The sequence below is a fragment of the Pleurodeles waltl genome, chromosome 1_1 (assembly GCF_031143425.1).
Source record: "Pleurodeles waltl isolate 20211129_DDA chromosome 1_1, aPleWal1.hap1.20221129, whole genome shotgun sequence".
Taxonomy (NCBI): domain Eukaryota; kingdom Metazoa; phylum Chordata; class Amphibia; order Caudata; family Salamandridae; genus Pleurodeles; species Pleurodeles waltl.
Genome location: NC_090436.1, coordinates 783,833,646 through 783,853,542, shown reverse-complemented (window position 1 = coordinate 783,853,542; position 19,897 = coordinate 783,833,646). Strand labels below are relative to the sequence as shown.

Here is a 19,897-nt window from a genome sequence, read left to right as displayed (position 1 = left end):
TAAAATTATCCTTTTACATTAAAGTACAGTACAGCATTGATTACTAAAATGGAGTAATGTGTCAAAGAGTGGAGGGTTTTTGGTGTTGCTTTTGTACAGTAGTATCTTTGTTTTTATATGCCATTTCACATTGTGATACGAGTTTAGAAGGCAATCCTGGAGTCTCTGGCAACTTGTGTTAAAGTGGTACTAAGTCTGCTGTTGGGAAATGGGCATTGCTGAATGTAGAGTCCTTTCTGTTCACTTTTGTTTAGCTGGAGCATGTTGCAGAATGTTTCTTGCTGCATTGGAAACTCATGAATCTTGAGGTACCACATATCTTGGTGTGCGATATTGTCATCATGATGGAATATTCAGATTCTAGAATTCATACACTTCTTGTGTTATCTCTTCCCCCTTGTAATATTGTATTAACAAGTGTACATAATGATCTACTTGACTGTCTTCTAAAATATGCATATTACACCTCCCAATGCCATATGTTCCAATGATAAATGTGGTATGATATCCTTAATTGTAGCTCTCTTGTACACAGATCAGTTTGATACTGTGTTGAATAGATACTCATTTTGTTAGTGCTATTTCCATAAATAATGCAGTGCAGTCAATGACAATATGCTTATATTTATACTTGACTCTTGATCTTTGTTTGACAGATATATGTATGCTGTTACCTATTGTCTGTGATTTCATATATATTTTGATGTGTAAGGCTGATTATTGCAAATGTACATTTTATTTGCAGAGCTTACAGGATTGGCCAATCCAGAGATGTGAAGGTATTTAGATTGATATCTTTGGGCACTGTGGAAGAGATTGTATACTTGCGACAAGTTTATAAGCAGGTAACATTTCAGTACTGGGATTCTCTTGCAAAAAAAGGAATAACTTTACGAATTGTGGGCTTAATCCTACAATTTTAATTGTCTCTTTTTATAGATGAAGCACAAAAAAATCTGTTAGCTGTCCAAGTTAATTTATTTACCCTACTCAATGAGTTTATGATTCTGCTTTAAGCCTTTTATAACATCCTCCTATTGCTTGTATTTCTTTTCATCCTCCCTCGCGTCACTGGTTACCTTTTCCCTTTTCACCCACAATCACAATTTTGCTTTCTCCATGTTCTTTCCTATTTTTCTTCTGATTTCCATTATCATTCTCCAACTCTAACCCTTCACTCAGCAATGAACTTTCTTCCTACTTTTCCATTCACTGCTTTTCGTTTTAATTCTTTCTCTTTTCTTGCTGTCATTGGCTATCCTATTCTTAATAAAGTTTAACACTTCTTTTGCAGTAGCAGTTATGAACAAGTTACTTTTTCAGTAACTCCTTATGTGGTAGAGACTCTAGCTAGCCACATGTTCCTTACCTGAGTATTATCCCCAGGCACCAGACTGGATCTGGAAATTTTTCATGGACAGTACCCCTGTGACCCAGTAGGTGGCATTGTTAGGCTCCGCATTGCGTCGTATGTGACAGAAGTGATGTGGCACAGCCTATATAGGCGCCACCCCAGCACACTGACATCAGTTTCTTATTGTGACTTTCCACACCAGACATGCAGAGCTATGAAGAACAGTAACCACTGGTGTGGAAAGAACTAGAGCCCTGAAAGTGGGACAGTCCTGTCCCTAGAAATCTTTTCGCAGAGTGAGGAGGATGGGTCGATCAGCTGGTAAGGAATCTGCGGCTAGATAGCGTCTCTACTGGATAAGGCATTACTGAGGGTAAGTAACTTGTTCATCTGATAGAGACTTCTAGCTACAGATGCCTTACCTTAGAATAAATAACCAAGCAATTCCATCCCGGAGGTAGGTTTGCGAACCAATTTCACACAAGAAAGTCCTGTAAGAAACAGGCAAAATGCCCATCTTGAATGACCTGAGTGTCCAGGCAGTAGTGGTTCATGAATGTGTGCAAGGAAGCCCATATTGCTGTCTGACAGATGTCCAGGACTGGAAATTTGTGAGCTAACACAGTGGTTGCAGTTTGCGCTCTGGTAAAGTGAGCACTCAAACCATCAGGGGGTTGCATCTTCGCCAGTGCGTAAAAGCTCTTGATACAGACCACGATCATTCTGGAGATGGTCTGCTTCTGCGCGGTTCACCTCTGATTCTCTCAGACATAACCTATGTCCACCCTGAACTCTCCTGTGCAGGCAAGGTAGAACAAAAACACTCTTTTTGGATCCAGATGATGAAACCGCTCCTCTTCATTGGAGGGATGTGGCAGAGTGTAAAAAGGAGGCAAAGTGGTAGATTGGCCTAAGTAAAAGTGAGTGACTACTTTTGGCAGAAAGAACACTCTTGTGGTAGCACCAGTTTGTCTATGTAGATATTCAAAGAAGGGAGACGTAGATGTCAAGGCCTGGAGCTTTCTGCAGATGTTATAGCCATGAGAAAAGCTGTATTGATTGTAAGGAGCCTGGAGACAATTGTGCAAAGGCTCAAACGGAGCACACATAAGAAAAGTAAGGCCTAGATTAAGGTCTCACTGGGGCATAATGAAAGGGGAAGGTGGAAACAAATGTTGCAAACCTTTCAGGAACCTATTTACAATAAAGGATTTGGAGAGGGGTGGCTGATCAGAGACCTTCAAAAAAGCAGACTAGCAGAGAGATAGCCCTGAAGATTGCCCAGAGCAGAGCCCGGTTGGCTAAAAAAAAGGATGAAAAGAAGAACCTTAGAAAGAGGGTCAGAAAGGGGATCCAATTGTCCCCATCGGCAGGCGTATACAGTCTTGATTGACAGACACCTGGCTACCGAGATAACGTTCATACTTTAGGAGGAAGATCAAAAGCTGTTAACTATTGCCATTCAGTCTCCTCACAAGAAGGTGAAGAAAGAGTTGACCTAGGAAAAGGAAGCATATAAGGGATCATTCTGTTTCTCAGCACACCATACTGCAAATGTATTCCAATGGCTGGCATATTCCGTCTTGGTGGAGGGATGCTGAGCTGCTAACATAACATAACATAACAGACTTAGAGCGGAAGGTTGAAAGCTGTCAACTGTCGCCGCTCAATCTCCACTCATGAAGGCAAAAAGTTGACAGGTTCGCATGGGGAATCCTCCCCTGCTGCTGCGACAGAAGATCTTCCCAAGGGGGCCTGATCAGAGGATCGATGGCCATGCTGAACTGCTCTGGATGCCGAACTTGCCATGCCCAGTCCAGAGCCACTAGGATAACTTGTGTCCGCTCGTTCTTGATCTTCCTCACAACTCTGGGTAGGAGTGGTATGGGCAGCAAGACGACAGGAGGCCTAAGCTCCACTTTAGATGAAAACCGACTCTGAGTGAGAGCTGCCTTAGAAATTCCAGCATGCAGAACTACTGACATTGCACATTATCTGTAGTGACAATTACATCTAACCAAGGCTGTCCTCACTGCTGAAAGAGACCTTGCACCAACTCCGGATGGAGATGCCATTCGTGATCCGCAAGGCATCGTTAAGTGAGTTTGTCCATCCTGGCGTTTGGAGAGCCCACCAGATGTTGAACCACCAGGGATATGCCCTGACATTCCAGCCATGCCCAGAGACTCAGGGCCTCTTGACAAAGGGCCGATGACCTAATCCTGCCCTGTTAGTTGCAGTACCACATGGCAGAGGCGTTGTTTGTAAACACCTGCACTAGGCTTCCCTTGATGGAGGGTAGAAAGGCTTTCACTGTCATTCGGATTTCTCGAAGCTCCTACAGGTTGATGTGAAGTAGGTATTCCTCCAGAGACCAGACTTCTCTAATCTCCACTGCCCCCAGAAGGCTGACCTATCCCAGGAGTGACACATCTGTCATTACTATCAGATCTTGTTGGAGAAAGGAGAGGGTTCTGTTGCTGACCCACTCGTGGTCCGTTAGCCACCACCGCAGATCTTTACCAGTTCCCTCAGAGACTATGACCTTGTCGGAGAGATTCCCCTGATCTGCGCCCACTGGAGCTTCAGGTCCCACTTCAAAGCCCTCATGTGCCAGCGGGCATGTGTCACAAGCAGGATGTAGTAGACCATGAGTCCCAGCAGCTTCAGAGTCAGTCTCACTGAAACCCAGGGTAGACGCTGAAAAATCGGTATCATCGTCTGAATGACCTGCACTTGCCATTCAGGAGGATAAGTCCAAATATTGCACCATGCCCAGACCAGCTCAGATGAAAGGGAGCATTCAAGAGGGAGTCTGGTGTGACTTCTACACATTGATAATGAACCCCAGGGAATGGAGGAGATCCACTGTAGTTTGGAGCTGGGAGACCGTAGCCTAGGGTGATCTCGCCTTTAACAGCCAGTTGTCGAGATAGGGAAAGACTGGCAACCCTGAGCTCTGCAGATGAGTTGCAACCACCACTGTCACCAATGCCATAGGGGTGCTGGTAAGGCCAGAGGGGAGCACGGAAAAGAGAAAGTGTTTGTGGACCACTGTGAACTGCAGGTAATGCTTGTGGGCAGGCAGGATGGGACTATGAAAGTATGGGTCCTGCAAGTCCAATGCTACCATCCAGTCTCCTGAGTCGAGGGCATACAGGACCTAAGCTAGCATGAGCATCTTGAACTTCTCATTCTTGAGGAAGAGGTTAGGAGGGCACGGGTCTATGTTAGGACAAAGGCCCCCATCCTTTTTGGGAACCAGAAAGTAGCAGGAAAAGCAACCACAACCTACTTCTAGCATCGGCACCCTCTCTATGGCTCCCTTGGCGAAGAAAGGAGTAACTTCCTGACTGAGAAGGGAAAGGTGATCCTCCATCACCCTTTTTGCTGGTGGGTGGCTTGCGTTGAGGGGCAGTCATGAAGGGGAGGGAGTAGCCCCTTCGGACGATCCGCAAAATCCACCTCTGATTTTATGGACCACTAGTGGGGCAGGTGATGGCAAATCCTGTTACTTACTAGGCGCACATGATGGTAAGAGGACAGATTGGAAAGGTTTGGAGGCTGCAACTGCTGGGGTGTAGTGGACTGACCCTACCGCTGTCTGCCCGACCCATGGGGTCAGTACATAACAAATTCTCAGCAACACAGAGGCTGGGAAACATGTGCAACGTGGTGTCAGGATGGTATTAATGCTGCTGGAAGCCCCTTCTATGGCCACGTAAGCAGTGAAAGGTGGATTGGGAGTGTCAAAGAGAGATGGAAAGGCCCAATGACGTGGCTATAGCTCTACTGTCCTTAATGCACTCCAGCACTGAATCCCCCTTGTCACTGAAGAGACAGGAGCCATCAAAGGGCACGTTTATAACCGACGTTTGGACATTCCCAGAAAAGACAGTCATCCTCAACTAGGAATGGTGTTGTAAGGAAGCTGTCAATGAAACCGCTGTGGCAGTGAGTCGGTCATGTCTAGTCCTCACCGAATTATGAACTTAGCTGCGTCCCTCCTGTCGGCAACAGCCTAGGAGAGTATGGCCTGGGCCTCCTTCTGGACTTTTGGCAGCACCTACTCAACCGTATCCCGCAGAGCATAGGAATAGAACCCAAAGACATGCAGTATGCATAGACCACAGTGCCAGGCTAGTGAAAGAGAACATCAGACAGTCTCTTGGATTCCTGATCGAGTGGCGCTGTTGGGAATGCACCAGGATTTACATGGGAAGTGAGGGCTTGGTTCACCAAGCTCTCGGGGTGGGATGTTGTTAGAAGACGTTTGGGTCCCTAGGAGAAGAGCAGTGGTGGCGGGCAGTCGTCCTGTTCACAGGAGCCCCCGTGATGGACTTGGACCAGGTCCCAGTAGGACTTCAGTAAGTGCCTCCTTAAAAGGGAGAAGTGCATCTGATGTGGAAACTTCCAGCTGAAACATTTCTGTCAAGACATTCATCTTGACGACCACTGAGGGTAGGCTGAGGTCCAGGATCTTGGCCACCCTCCTCACCACCATTGCGAAGGACGCTTCCTCCTCTGTAGTCCCGGTAGGGGGGGAAGGCATGTCAGTATCTGGAGAAGAGTCCAGTCCATGGCCTGACCCAGATCCTCATACCAGTCAAGAGTATTACAAGGCTGGTATTCCTCATGGTTTAGCGACCACTCCCATTCCTCCCCAAGTCTTAGCGCATATGAATAAGGCTCAGGCTCTGACCTGTAAGGCATGGCTTCAGTTGGCACCAGAATCGGCATCAAACGACGCCCCTCCAGCTCTGTATCACACTCGGGGATTAGAATGGGGACTGTGCCGCAGGTGGGTCCTGGGAATGTCGACATAGGGACTGCCATCGAGGAGAGAAGGATGGCATGACTGGCGTCGTTCCAGATCCAGCGATTGAGCCATGGTGCCCAGCTGGGGCCGGAGCCTTCGGCACGGAACACAAAGGGGCTCCTGCCAAACCCTCAGGCCCAAATGCGCACCAGAGCTAATGGACTGCCCAAATATGAGAGGCATAGCCTCAAAGAACTCTTTTATCTGGCATCTAGAGTCTCTGGTAATCACAGAGAAAGTTCTGGCCCTGGCTCTGCCGCAGAACCATACCTCGAATGTGGACGTCTTCTTGTCTCATCGGCCGACGGACAGGGTGAAGTTGAAGATCTTTTTGAATTCTTCTTTTTCATGTGGTGGTGTGACTTACCCAAGTGACCCGACAACTTCGAGTGTGATGAGGATCTCTGACTCTTCAACTGCCCCCAGGCCTTTCCTCTCGACCAGGACCTCGATCATCATAGCGTTTTACGTCGAGCCGCCAAGAGCTGCAGGGATCACTCTCTCAAGACCTTTCGGGTTCATTGCGTGGCAATCAGTGAAGGCCTTCATGTTGTGGTCTTGCTAGAGGCACCAGTGACATACAAGAGTCAGGTCTGTCACCTCCATTGATCAGTGACAGGCGCCGCAGGGCTTGAAGCTGGAAGAAAACCCTCTAAAAATGACTAAGAGGTAACTTCCCGGATCTTTGTTGACTGACGTGGAAAGAAAAGAACTGACGTCAGGGTGCTTGGGTGGTCCCTAAATAGGCACAACACACGTCACTTTCGACGCAGACACCGTCGTAGATGTCACACAGAGCTGAACCACACTGTAAGAAAGATGCAATATTATTGTAGTTTTGTATGTTCTTTATTGGAGAAACATCGCATCCACCAGTACAGCTTCTCAGCATCACTCAACTGCTTCCAGACCCAAGAGGCATTCTAGAGTCTGGAACACACATATCTTTTTACAGTCTCCATTCCATGTCATTAGAGTACTAAACCACTATAAACTAGACTAAAGGTATTTACAAGATACCACACATCTTCCTATTTTACAAACAAATAAAATGATCAGAATTAAAATTGGATACATTAATAACACAATAAAACTAAATCGGAGAAAACAAATAAATAGATATACAAACAATTTACATTCCTACATTTGCATTTTTGAAACTCACAACTCTATTAAGATTCCAAATCCTCCCATCTACCACTTTTATAGCATTGTGGAAAAGTTTAGTATTTTGCAGCGGACCCATAAACTTAGATTCATTCTTGGACAACATAGGTTTTCTTATCAATCCCAAATCACCAACATTAACATCCACACTTGCTGTACCCTTGCGAGAATTGTAATATTGTTTTCTTTTCAAATACTTCTCTTTTCGTTCTCATTGCCCCCACTCATTGTTTCTCATTACACTCCTTCATTCTTGCCCCAGTGTACCCATCCTGGAGACAGAATTGTGTTAGGTTTTCTCCCTCTGAATCTTTCAAATTTAACTTTCTTTGTAGTTACATGTGAAGAAAACCTATATGCCCTTTGAAACTTCTTCAAACCTTCCTTCCAACTCCTTCCTGCATTTAACTCCAACTGGATACATTCCTTGACACTCTTGTTAAACCTTTCAATAGGGTCATTTCCCTCAGGGTGTTACAGTGAAATTTTTTTGTGAAGGATTCAATGCATAAGCAGGAAATTCCCCATCTCCAATGAGACAAATTGGGGACCATTATCTGTCATAATTGTTTTGGGAAGTCCCTCCCAATTAAACACTTCACTTACAAACGCAGTTATTTTCCTTGTTTCAGTACTTGTAACAATACTAATCTCTGCCCATCTGGAAAATTGATCAAATAGTTAGTACTCCCCCTGGAATGCGCTGGCTCTACTATGTCAATAGCAACCACATCCCATGGTCTGGAAGGAAAGCCTCAGTAGGCCATAGGTGGAGTACTTACCTTATTTTTTTGTCGCTATGACAGCAATCTACGCAATCTCTGATCAGTCTCTCAATCATCAAATCCATACCAGGCCACCGGTCGCCTTAGTCTTGCACATTCCTTGATATCCTGAATTCATAACTCTTTACCTTAACTCTACAGGCACAACAAGCATTGTACCTCGCAATCGAATTCCACCAATCATTAGAGATTTCATCTCTGACTTTCCAGTGGCTTGCTAGACGCTTACCTTTCTTCATTTCAAACTTCCATGCATTCTGCATAGCCTCATTCACCCCTTGCAGAACAGAATAATTTGAGACAGCTCTAGCCCATTCATCATGAGATATACAACCTTCTGTAATGCTGAAGACTTTTAAATCATCTTCATCTAGACTCACTTCTTCTACTACAGAACCGAGTCTTGACAGCCAATCTGCAACATTATTACGCGGTCCTGGAACATAATGCATATTTAAACAAAAATCCTGCAACCCTACTATCCACTTGCAAATGCACATAGAAACCATATTAAGTCCTTTCTTAGTGAAAACCTCCACTAAGGGTTTGTGATCAGTGTAAACAACAAACTCCTTACCCCACGGGAAGTTCTTAAGCTTTTTGATAGCCCAAAAACCACTCAACGCTTCCCTCTTGACAGTAGAATACTTTTCTCCATCTCCACGTAAAGATCATGATATACACACAACAGGTCTAAAATGAAAATTCTTTTCATCTCTCTGTAACAGCACAGCGCCCAATCCTTTAGTATTGGTGTCTGTCATCATAAAAAAATCTTTCTTTGGATCAAAGCATTTGAGAGATTCAACACTAGTCAATTCTTGCTTAATAATTGTGAATTCAAAATCACACTCTTTGTTCCATACAAATTCAACCTTTTTTACGTAATTTTCTCATTTCAAGAGTTTTAGAAGCTAAATTGGGTAAGAATTTTGCGTGAAATTCCACGATTCCCAAGAATGAAAGTAAATCATCCTTCGATTCTGGTGCATGCAACTGTAATATACTCTCAATTAATTCTTTTTTTGGAAAAAATCCTTCATCTTTTATTCTGTGACCCAAATATTCAATTTCACTCTGGCCAAAAGAACATTTGCTGAGTTGAACGTTTGAGAGTTAACACACTTAAGACTTCTCTGACTCTTTCATCATGTGTCTGCTTAGTATCCCCATAAACCATATTATTGTCCTGGAAGAATTTGACTCCAGACATGCTTCCAAACAATTTATACATGACATGCTGAAATACAGCAGCTGCAGATACTAGACGAAAAGGCATACGCACAAAATGATATCTACCAAACGGAGTCACAAATGTAGTATAGTACTTAGAATCAGGATGTAATCTGATCTGATGATAAGCAGCAGTTAAATCTAGGGTGGTGAAAGACTTGACCCAGTGTGATAAGGAAACCATTTCCGAAATATCAGGCAGAGGAAAATGGTAACTTACCACTCTTTTGTTGAGAGCCCTCAGATCAATACACAGACGGATCTCACCTGATTGTTTACGTGTGACCACAATCGGCGCTACCCACTCTGAACATTCCACAGGTTCAATAACTCCCATCTCACATAACTTCTTAATCTCAGACTCTATAGAATCTCTTGCAGATAAGGGAACAGGGTGAACTTTTGCTACCACTGGTATTGCTCCATGCTTCAAATTATTTTGATGTACATAACCCTTCAGGCACCCCATTTTTCCAATAAACACTTCAGGAAACTCTTTGCACAACTCTGAATAGTAATGTTGTAGATTTTGAATTTGCAGTTCATATACACCATTTAATTCTCTCACATACTCCTCCTTGAGCATTACAGGTGTAGATGAATTGGGATCAAGAATGATTCTTAGCTCCTTTTGATGAGGCCAACTTATTACACTATCTTCTTTCACAGGGACATTAACTTTACCACGGATAGACTTATTCTTAAACAACAATTCTGACTCAAATTAACCTTTCAAATCTGTTGTTTGTCCACCATAGGCTTCAGGAATTACATCAGGATCTCTCAACTCTATCCTGTGGCAAAGTTCTTTGTCATGCACTTCACTAGATATCAGAGTGAGCCAAGCTCCAATATCAAACAAAATCTCAACTTCCACGTCAAGCACTGTAACTTATTCTTTGGGATGAAAATGCAATCATCTACTGATTAAACAAGACATTGCTAGGAATTCATTGATGATTTGCAACACCTTGCAAAGTGTCCCCTCTTGTTGTAGACTTTACATGTCATGTTCAAAGCAGAACAATACTTGAATGATGCAAAATGTCCAGTACTTCCACATCTGTAACTCACACCATTCCTTGCTTAAGCAGGTTGATTCTGTGTGTTTTTATTTTTATCACTTTCTTTACTTTTATTTTCTTCCACTTTTACAAACTTACTCACAGTTGCACTTTTATTTCCTTCTAATTCTTCTACACGTGCTAGAGTGTGTTCTACACGTTGCGCAATGGAGATTACCTCATGTAGAACCGGATCATCTTTGGTCCACAACTCATGCCTAATTTTGTCACTACGACACCTTAGCATAAACTGATCCCTAATCCGTTTTTCTAGAGCAGAACCAAAATTAGAGCTACAAGCTAACTTCCTCAATAATGTAACATATTTTCCACACTCTCCTCTGGTTTTTGTTCCCTCATCCCAAACTGATATCGCTCACTTATAGTGATGACTTTTGGAAGATAGTGCAAATCCAACTTTTTTTAAACACATGTGGAACTCATTTAGATCAGTAGCATCATCTCCAGCATCCGGAAGATTCACAAAAACCTCCTGACCTTCACTACCTAGACAGCGCAACAATAACAAAGATTTTCTTTCACTAGAAAGATTAGTGCCACAAACTCATGCATAACGTAAAAATGTTTTTTTTTTCATTTTCTCCACCTAATTGGAGGATCACCAGGGGAGGGAGATTTCAGCCAGGGACCCACAACTAGATGCTGAATGCCCTGTTGCAGATGCTGATGCAGATTACAGGCCTTTGCTCAGGTATGAGGGTTGATGTCCTCCCGGGGGAACCTGAAAGGCAGGCTTACAGCTTAACATGCTGTGCTCGAAATATAACTGAGAGAGAAAATAATCTAGCTGCACTATGATAGCCTTATTCTTGTGCTTCACTCTCATCGTTACTATTTAAATCTTACTGTGTTGTATAGTTCTGGTTATTGCAGCTCACGCGTTGCTATCTAAAATGCAGTCGTTTTATTAAACCAACCTTTAAAACTCAAACTGCCTTTGTCATTTATATATGAGACCGTACTGTGTAAAAGAGAACCGGTTGTGACCTGAGTGACCACGACTTCCCTGAGAAGTACTAAGCTGTCATGCGCTCGGCTGCCCAATTGTCTCTACCATTCGGGAGAGATGAGGCACTGCTAGTTAGCCGGAGCAAAACCCGGATTGCGAGTGACAAGTGTCATTCACCGTGGGTTAGACTCAGTCCCCCACACCGTGACCGATCTTGTTGCTCAAAATCCAGTAGTCTCATTAGGATAATGAGAGCCTACGCGACATAGCGCCCCAGGGAGGACATCAACCCTCATACCTGAGCAAAGGCCTGTAATCTGCATCAGCATCTGCAACGGGAAATTCAGCATCTAGTTGTGGGTCCCTGGCTGGAATCTCTCTCTTGACGTATACTAGGACTAGGAAGTGTTTATATAACTAACACGCAGCTGTTCTATGAAAATGTCCCTACGTAAGGATGTGTATTTTCTACGAATACTGGAGACTAAACTTCTACCACGTTTACCGGCAAAGTACCAGACTGTAGGCTTGACTAAAGCACAGGGCGATCAAGTATGCATTATTTGAGAACACCGTGCTGAACTAAGCTAAACAGTGTGATAGAAGAAAATAAAATGGGACCGTAAAACTGGTTATTGTAAAATAACAGTGCGAAGCTGAATAAAATACATCTAGGGCAAAGTGCACAGCGGCCTAGTATGTTAAACTAACGTGCATGAAGCCGTATTTAAAACGGCTATACTACACCCTCCCCTTGTCGGTAGAAAGTGGTTTAAGCCTAAGCTAAAATGTCGGAAACTAATATATATGTAAAACCCTACTTAATTTTAACAAGTCAAGAGGACACACAAGCATACTATTTGGCAATTTTAAACATGAGCATGCGGCCAAAAGCCAAATTCAAAGGAAAATTTAGAACAGTTCCAAATCAACCATCAGTCATGGAAAGCAGGAGATTCTCCACCTCGGCAGATGACAAAACCGGTAGATCCACGCCAAAAACTACTAAGGAGCTGGTGTGTTCCATAGCCCCAGTCTCAACCAAGGCAGCATCCCGTGCAGTGCCTGTGAACGAGTTAATGGTAACTTCCTCCAGGAAGGGTAGCTCGTAATCAGCTTCTGGACGTGGTGTAACATTCTGCAGATTCAGTAGTGGTAACATTCCTTTACTTTTGAAAATTACCTACGTAACACCGTGCAGTATGTTTGTTGCAATCACTGAAGTTGATCACTGAGGCATGAGTGATAGATCAGACTTGCAAGGAATATGTAGGAGTTCTTGAACAGCAAACTGTGTTTACATCAGGTGTGTTTACAACAGTAGTAAATATATAGGTATAGGCGTGCTTATCTCCGAAGAATGACAGTGTCCAGACAACCTTCGTTTTTAAACACAGCAAAGCTGTGACGTGACTGCTTGGCGTTGGCATTTGCCAAGCAACTGTGATGTCGGACATGCGCACACGGAGGGATGTTGCTGCTGTTTGGCTGCTTGGTTTTGCATTTGCCCAGCGTTGAATGTCCACTTACGGAGGGACATTGCGGTTGCTTGGTTATCCTCTTGCCAAGCAACTGTAATAATCCTGCGCTTTACAGTGGAATGACGCTGCAGTTCTCCTCGTCGTTGCTGTTTCCTAGTAACTGTAACGCAATGATGAGTTACGTATCTGGCAAATAAAGAGTCATGAACGCGTCGCAAGAACTTTTAACAGTAAGCTTTTGAATGACGAGTCAAAAAATTTGTTAAAAGTCAAGACAAGATGCAGTTTCCTAAAGTTTAGCGATAAAAGCTTACTTGTTTCATCGTAAACTAGAAAGTCAGTGTTAATCTTCAATTTGTAGCATAAACGTGTTGAGATGAACGCAAATGATGTTGATCTTAGAGCAAACGAGATGGAGATGTTGAGATGTTCCTCCTGATGTCCAGTCATCACCAGTATAATAAGAATGCAATATTATTGTAGTTTTGTAGGTTCTTTATTGGAGAAACATCTCATCCACCAGTACAGCTTCTCAGCATCTCTCAACTGCTTCCAGACCCAAGAAGCATTCTAGAGTCTGGAACACACATATCATTCTCCATTCTCCATTCCCTATCATCAGAGTACTAAACCACTATGAACTAGACTAAAGGTATTTACAAAATACCACACACACCGCCGATCGGCACTCAGGAATTTTGCTCACCAAAAATTTCCAGATCCAGTCTGACACCTGGGAGTAATTCTAAGGTAAGGAACCTACAGCTATATGTTTCTTTAAGAGACACTGAATCGCTTAGTGTATCTTCAGACATGAAAATTCTATTAATGGGAGATTTCAATGAATGGATGGCACTGCTAGAAACAAATATGAATGGTTTAGTACATTTATAAAACTCATTACCATGATGTTCTTTCATCGAGGGCCCTAATATGCTACCTACAATAGAAAGGACGTCAAGCTTTTTTCTAAAGGTGGTCAAGTTAGTCAAATGCCTGATTTGATTTTGGTGGGTAGAGAATTACACATTGTGGGGCCAGCACTGAGAATGCCTCCTCCCCTCCTTTGTACTGAAGCTAACTATGTGGGATTGAAGTCTCCTCTTATTCTGGCTCCTGAGGCTGCAAGTGGGAGAGTATAACTCAGCTCTGTTAACTGTAGAGGCGCAAGTTTGTGAAATTAATTTCAACATAGTAACCCTGATTTCTGATGGATATACCTACCTGTGGATTCCTCACCTTATGAATTCTCCCAATGCACCAGCATTCAACAGAATTTTTTTTTTTCCAGCTGTCCATGTTGACGAGGATGTCACAATTGCAATGCTCCACATGCGACTCTGTCTGACGTCACCGTGGCAATAAGAGGTCTTTACTAGAAGCCAGTGCAAGATATTTATTATGGCAACATTTTAATTAATCTGATTTCAGTTGCAGATTCCTTACCTTAGAATTTCCACTAGGCGTCGGGCTGGATCTGGAGATTTTTCTTTGAGCAGTACAACTGCGTGCCGTCGGGTAGCCTCAGTCGACTCTGAGGGTGGTGTTGGGGTCGTTGTCGCTGTGATGATGTTGCAGTCGTTTAGAGGCACCACCCCGGTGCTCTGACGTCAGTTCTAATCTTTCTGTGCCAGCCTAAGTGCAGATCCGAGAGAAGAGCTGTCCCTAATCATTTTTTGACTAACTGCGACACTTTTGTTGAATACTTTTTGACTGGTTTTGGAAGCGTCGAGGGATGTCCCTTGACTGCTGGCACAGAATGATGTCGGTGACAGATCCTTATCTTGTCTGCCTTTGGTGTCTGGAGTGCAACCACGACCTGAAATCATGCTCCAAGTGTCAGGCCATGAACCTGAAGGCTTTAAAGGAGCCGTCCCTAAAGCTCCTGGTGGCCCGACGCTCGACTCCATTTCACTCTCGGTCTCGTTAGAGAGGATGGTCACAAGGCCGGTCACGGAGTCATCACAAAATCTCTTTGCCTCATTCCAAGTCCTTGAGACGATCGGGTCACAAGAAGAAGTCGTCGAAGAAGGCCAAACGTTCTTTGACTCAACCCCATTGCTCAGATGACGCAACTCGGAAAGAGCATCGATGCTCTGGGCCTCTGCCATCTGAGCCTTCGTCTGTGTCGGCTCTGCGCATCCCTGACTTTTTGGTAGCCGGTGCCACTCCTGCCCAGTTGAAAGAGTCTTATGAGGCCATGCGCCTCATCTTTGGGAGGACTGACCCCTCCTTGTCGCCTTCGCCCCCGCAGTCCGCTTTTCGCCCCTTTTGTGGCTATGGAAGGGGCACCCAGCCGCCCTCATTTCCACTAGGCCACCGACCTGTGCATGCTTTACAGCCTCTGCGGCTACGTATGTGGCTCCCATGTGCTCATGGACCAGAGAGTCAGCGGTCCACCCAGTTCACCCTTTCCACTGCCTCCAAGCCTTCCTAGACCATTGGAACATCCTAGACAAGTTGGCAGCAGGATTCGCCATCACCTGCCCCACTGGGAATCCATCACCACAGACAGATGTGTGTTGCAAATTGTCCAAAGATGCTACTCTCTCCCCTTCGAGACTACCCCGCCGACCATGCACCCTTCATTCTATCATCTGTCAGAGGATCATTTGGCACTTCTCTGTGAGGAAGTCAAGGCTCTCTTGGCCAAGGGAGCTATAGAAAGGGTCCCTATGCCAGAAATAGGTTGTGGTTGTTATTCCCGCTACTTTCTGGTGCCCAGAAAGGGCAAGGGCCTTTGCCCTATCCTAGATCTCCGGTCCCTAAAACTCTTCCTCAAGAAGGAGAAGTACAGAATGCTAACTCTAGCTCAGGCCCTGTCTGCCCTTGACCCTGAATACTGGATGGTAGCGTTGGACATGCAGGATGCCTTTTTACACATTGCCGTCCTGCTGGCCCACAGACGTTACTTGCGATTGTTGATAGGTCACTAGCGATTTCAGTTCACCGTGCTCCCCTGCGGCTTACCAGTGCCCTTCGGGTGTTCACGAAAGTGATTGTAGTGGTTGCAGCTCATCTGCGGAGGTTAGGGGTTACAGTCTTCCCCTACCTCGACAACTGACTTGAAGGCAAACACGCCCACCTTGAGGTTACAGCACACCTCCTGCATTCGCTGGGGTTAACTATAAACGTGCCGAAGTCACACCTGACTCCCTCTCAGACACGCTCCCTTTCATCGGAGCTGTTCTGGTCACAGTGCAGTTTCATGCTTATCCTCCCGAAAAGCGAGTTCCGGATATTGGGGCTATGATCCCAATGTTTCTGCCTCTAGCCTTGATTTTGGTGAGAATGACTAAGGCTGCTGGGCCTCATGTCCTCCTGCTGGTCCAACATGCCAGATGGCATATGCGGGCTCTGCAGTGGGACCTGAAGTTCCAATGGGCGCAGCATCACGGGAATCTCCCCAACATGGTCCAGATCTCGGAGGGGACTGCACTAGAGCAGCAGTGTTGGCTATCAAATCCAGATTGGGTCAGCGGCAGATCTCTCTCCCTTCCCCAACCAGATCTCATAGTAGTGACAGATGCGTCGCTCCTGGGATGGAGTGGCTACATGGGAGAGGCAGAGATCAGATGTCTTTGGTCTCTGGCAGAATCTGGGCCCCACATCAACCTTTTGGAGCTCCGGGCGATCTGACTTGCATTGAAAGCATTCCTTCCCAGGTGTTCACCAACAACACCACTGCCATGTGGTACTGCAACAAGCAGGACGGAGTGGGGTCATGGACCCTCTATCAAGAGGCTCTTCACTTTTGGACATGGCTGGAACGCCACAGCATTTCACTGGTGGTTCAACATCTGATGGGCTCTCTGAACACCAGAGCAGACGAACTCCGCCATCGATGCATAGCCGATCATGAACGGCTTCACCATCCAGAGGTGACGCAAGGTCTCTTTCAGCAGTAGGGAGAGCCTTGGTTAAATCTGTTTGCCTCCGCAGAGAACGCCCAATGTCAGCTGTTTTGCATATTGGAGTTTCCAAGGGGCACTTGCTTGGTGACACTTTTTATCACGAGGGGAGCTCAGGCCTCCTTTATGCCTTCCTGCCAATACCTTTTCTGCCCCAAGTTCTGAAGAAGATCAGGCACAACTAGGCACAAGTAATTCTGGTGGTTCCAGACTGGGCACGAAGAGTCTGCCATCCCGAGCTATAGAGCATGGCCATCCATCCTCCGATCAGACTGCCCCTTCAGGAGGATCTTCGGTCACAGCAGCAGGGGACGGTCCTTCACCCAAATCTGTCCAGTCTCTGCCTCCGGGAGTTGACAGCTTTCGCCCTTCCGCCCAAAGTTTGTGATGTTACCTTGGCAGCCAGGCATCCCTCCACCATACACCTGTCATTGGAACAAATTTGTGCCATGGTGTATCAACAAGTCTGTTGATCCCCTTTCTGCATCTCTTTCTGAGGTTCTCTTCTTAATTTTCTCTCTTGCCCAGCAGGGCTCTGCTCTGGGCATCCTCTATGGTTATTTATCTGCCATCTCTTCCTTTTTGAGGCTGCCAGACCATTCTTCTCTGTTCAAAACTTTCATTTTTGGGAGGTTTCTTAAAGGACTCACCCACATGTTTCCTCCTATCCCGTTCATAATGCCCCAGTGGGTTTTGAACTTGGTCCTCACATATCTCATGTATGCTTCTTTCAAGCCACTCCACAACTGTCCTGTGCGGCTCTTTACTCTTAAAACTGCCTTCTTGATTGCCATCACCTCTGCTTGCAGAGTGAGTGAGCTCCAGGCTCTCTCTTCGAAGCCACCATTTCTAGCTGTCCATCCTGACAAAGTGGTGCTTCGTACCAGGGCTTGCTTCCTTCCCAAAGTGGTGACACCTTTTAATGTAGGCCAATCATCATACCAAAGATTTCCGGGTGGATGATCAACTCTTAGTGTGTTATGTGAGTGCGAAGAAAGGAAGGGCGGTGCAGAAGAGGACCATCTCGCGATGGGTAGTCCTCTGCATCAAGATGTGCTATGCTTTGGTGAAAAAGCAACCCCCTGAGGGTTTGCGTGCTCATTCCACCAGCGTAACTGCTGCTACCACAGCTGTAGCACACGGAGTTCCAGTACTGGATATCTCCAGGGAGCGATGTGGGCATCCCTGCACATGTTCACTTAACATTACTGCCTGGATAGTCAGGTCCCCAGAAACAGCTACTTAGGCCATTCCGTCCTGCAGGACCTTTTTATGTGATCTTAGTTCACAGCCCGCCCACCACCGGGGATAGTATTGCTCTGGTCTCTATTCTAAGGTGAGGAACCTGCAACTAGAAATCTCTATCAGATGAACAAGTTACTTACCTTCGGTAATGATATATCTGGTAGAGACGTATTTCAGTTGCAGATTCCTTACCGACCCGCCCATCCTCCCCACTCAGCGAACTGATTTCTAGAGACAGGAACTTCCCTTTGAGGGCCCTAGTTTTGGAGCACCATTCTCAGTGTTCTTCATGGCTCTGCGCTACTGGCGTGGAAAGTTGTGAAAAAAACTGAGGTCAGCGCGCCACGGTGACGCCTCTATACGACCGCAATTTCATCACGGTGGCCATGACACCAATGATGCCCGTGGAGTCGACCGACTCCACCTGACGACTCGCAGGGGTACTGCTCGAAGAAAAATGTACGGATCCAGTCTGACATCTAGGGGAAATTCTAAGGTAAGGAATCTGCAACTAGAATATGTCTCTACCAGATATATAGTTACCAAAGGTAAGCAACTTGTTCTTTAATGCACATTCACTAATTCATACCTCAAATCTTTCAAAATACAATACACAATTCGTAACAGGTGGTACCACAAAAACATCAAAAGACCAAAAAGGAATGTTTGCCTAAGCCTGTAAACAAAGCCTCAGTCGATCGAGGGAATGTTGAAATATCGTCTACAAATAAACCTAGAAGCACTAACGACCAAGAAACATTTTTAAGAATCCCTTTCCTTTTCGAGTCCAAAATTTTAAACCTTGCAAACAACATTACCAACAATCCTCCAGTACTGCATACCCACCAATAATCTCACTTATTTCAATCCTTACGTCATCATTCAAGCCTCTAGTATCAGAAAACTAGATAACATGGGCTTAGTCTCAGTGCTTCGAACATTCTGACAGACCTATAACCAGGCTCTATTATGAAAAAACTTTCGATCACGGCTTACTGATGTACCAACATCAAAAATATCTCTGCCTCTGCCGGTATTATCACCATGCTTGACGCATGCTACCTTTTATAAACCTTCTCAAAATTGTAGCCAACTATAGAGTGCCAGGATCCGAAAATGCAGACCTGCTGAGAATGCCTTACTGTCCCCAAACCTTTCCACACCGCAATGATGAATACAAAATGCCAGCAGACAGATCGGGGTACATAATTGAGAAGGATGTAAAGATAGGAGAAAACTAGAGCTATACTGCTTTGGTTAGAATTATGTCAGTGCTGTGAGCAAGCCCCTTTTCTCAGGCTTCCTCGTGATATGAGGACTAGGTAACCGACTAAAGGGAAGAGGAAAGTAATTGTTAGGAATATAGCCACAACAAGAAGGAAAGTAAATACAGCCATGAACTAGAGAAGGAAGGTTTACCTGTTTCTCTGGAGGATGCTGCGATGATGAGCCTCTGACAGACCAGGATACCAGGTAGAAACCTCTGAGCACCAACGCAAACTACAGGTAGCTGCTTAAAAGGAGGCGCAGTTAGAAGAACAGCAAAAGGCAAGGAAAAACGAAGGAGAACGTTGAAGGGGGAAACCAACAAAGGGCAAGGTACAAAGATGGTGCAAACTATTGTAAAGGAGGAAAGGCTCCACAACCAAGCAACATGTTGCCAGGCATTTTCTTTCTGTAGTGATAGGCTTAAATACTGGCATTACTCCTCTTACTCCAAAAGCATTCACTGTAACTATGAAGTGAGGGTCAGTAGTGCAATGCAGCATGCGGTCTATTTGTTACGGATGTACAGTTTCCAAATCCTCATTTTCTGGTCTTGCCACCCTTTTCCTTTCCCATGATGTGCTTGCTGTTTATATGTTCTT

At 45.0% G+C, this 19,897-nt stretch overlaps 1 protein-coding gene across 4 annotated transcripts in view; it reads left to right on the top strand.

The window, feature by feature from the left end:
* ERCC6L2 (ERCC excision repair 6 like 2) overlaps positions 1 to 19,897 on the top strand; it is a 1,058,011-nt gene that overhangs the window by 563,545 nt on the left and 474,569 nt on the right. For all 4 annotated transcript variants that reach the window (XM_069227916.1, XM_069227908.1, XM_069227899.1 and 1 more), the window contains one exon: positions 746 to 845. In XM_069227916.1, the coding sequence (XP_069084017.1) occupies positions 746 to 845 (100 nt within the window). The remainder of the gene's footprint in view (positions 1 to 745; positions 846 to 19,897) is intronic.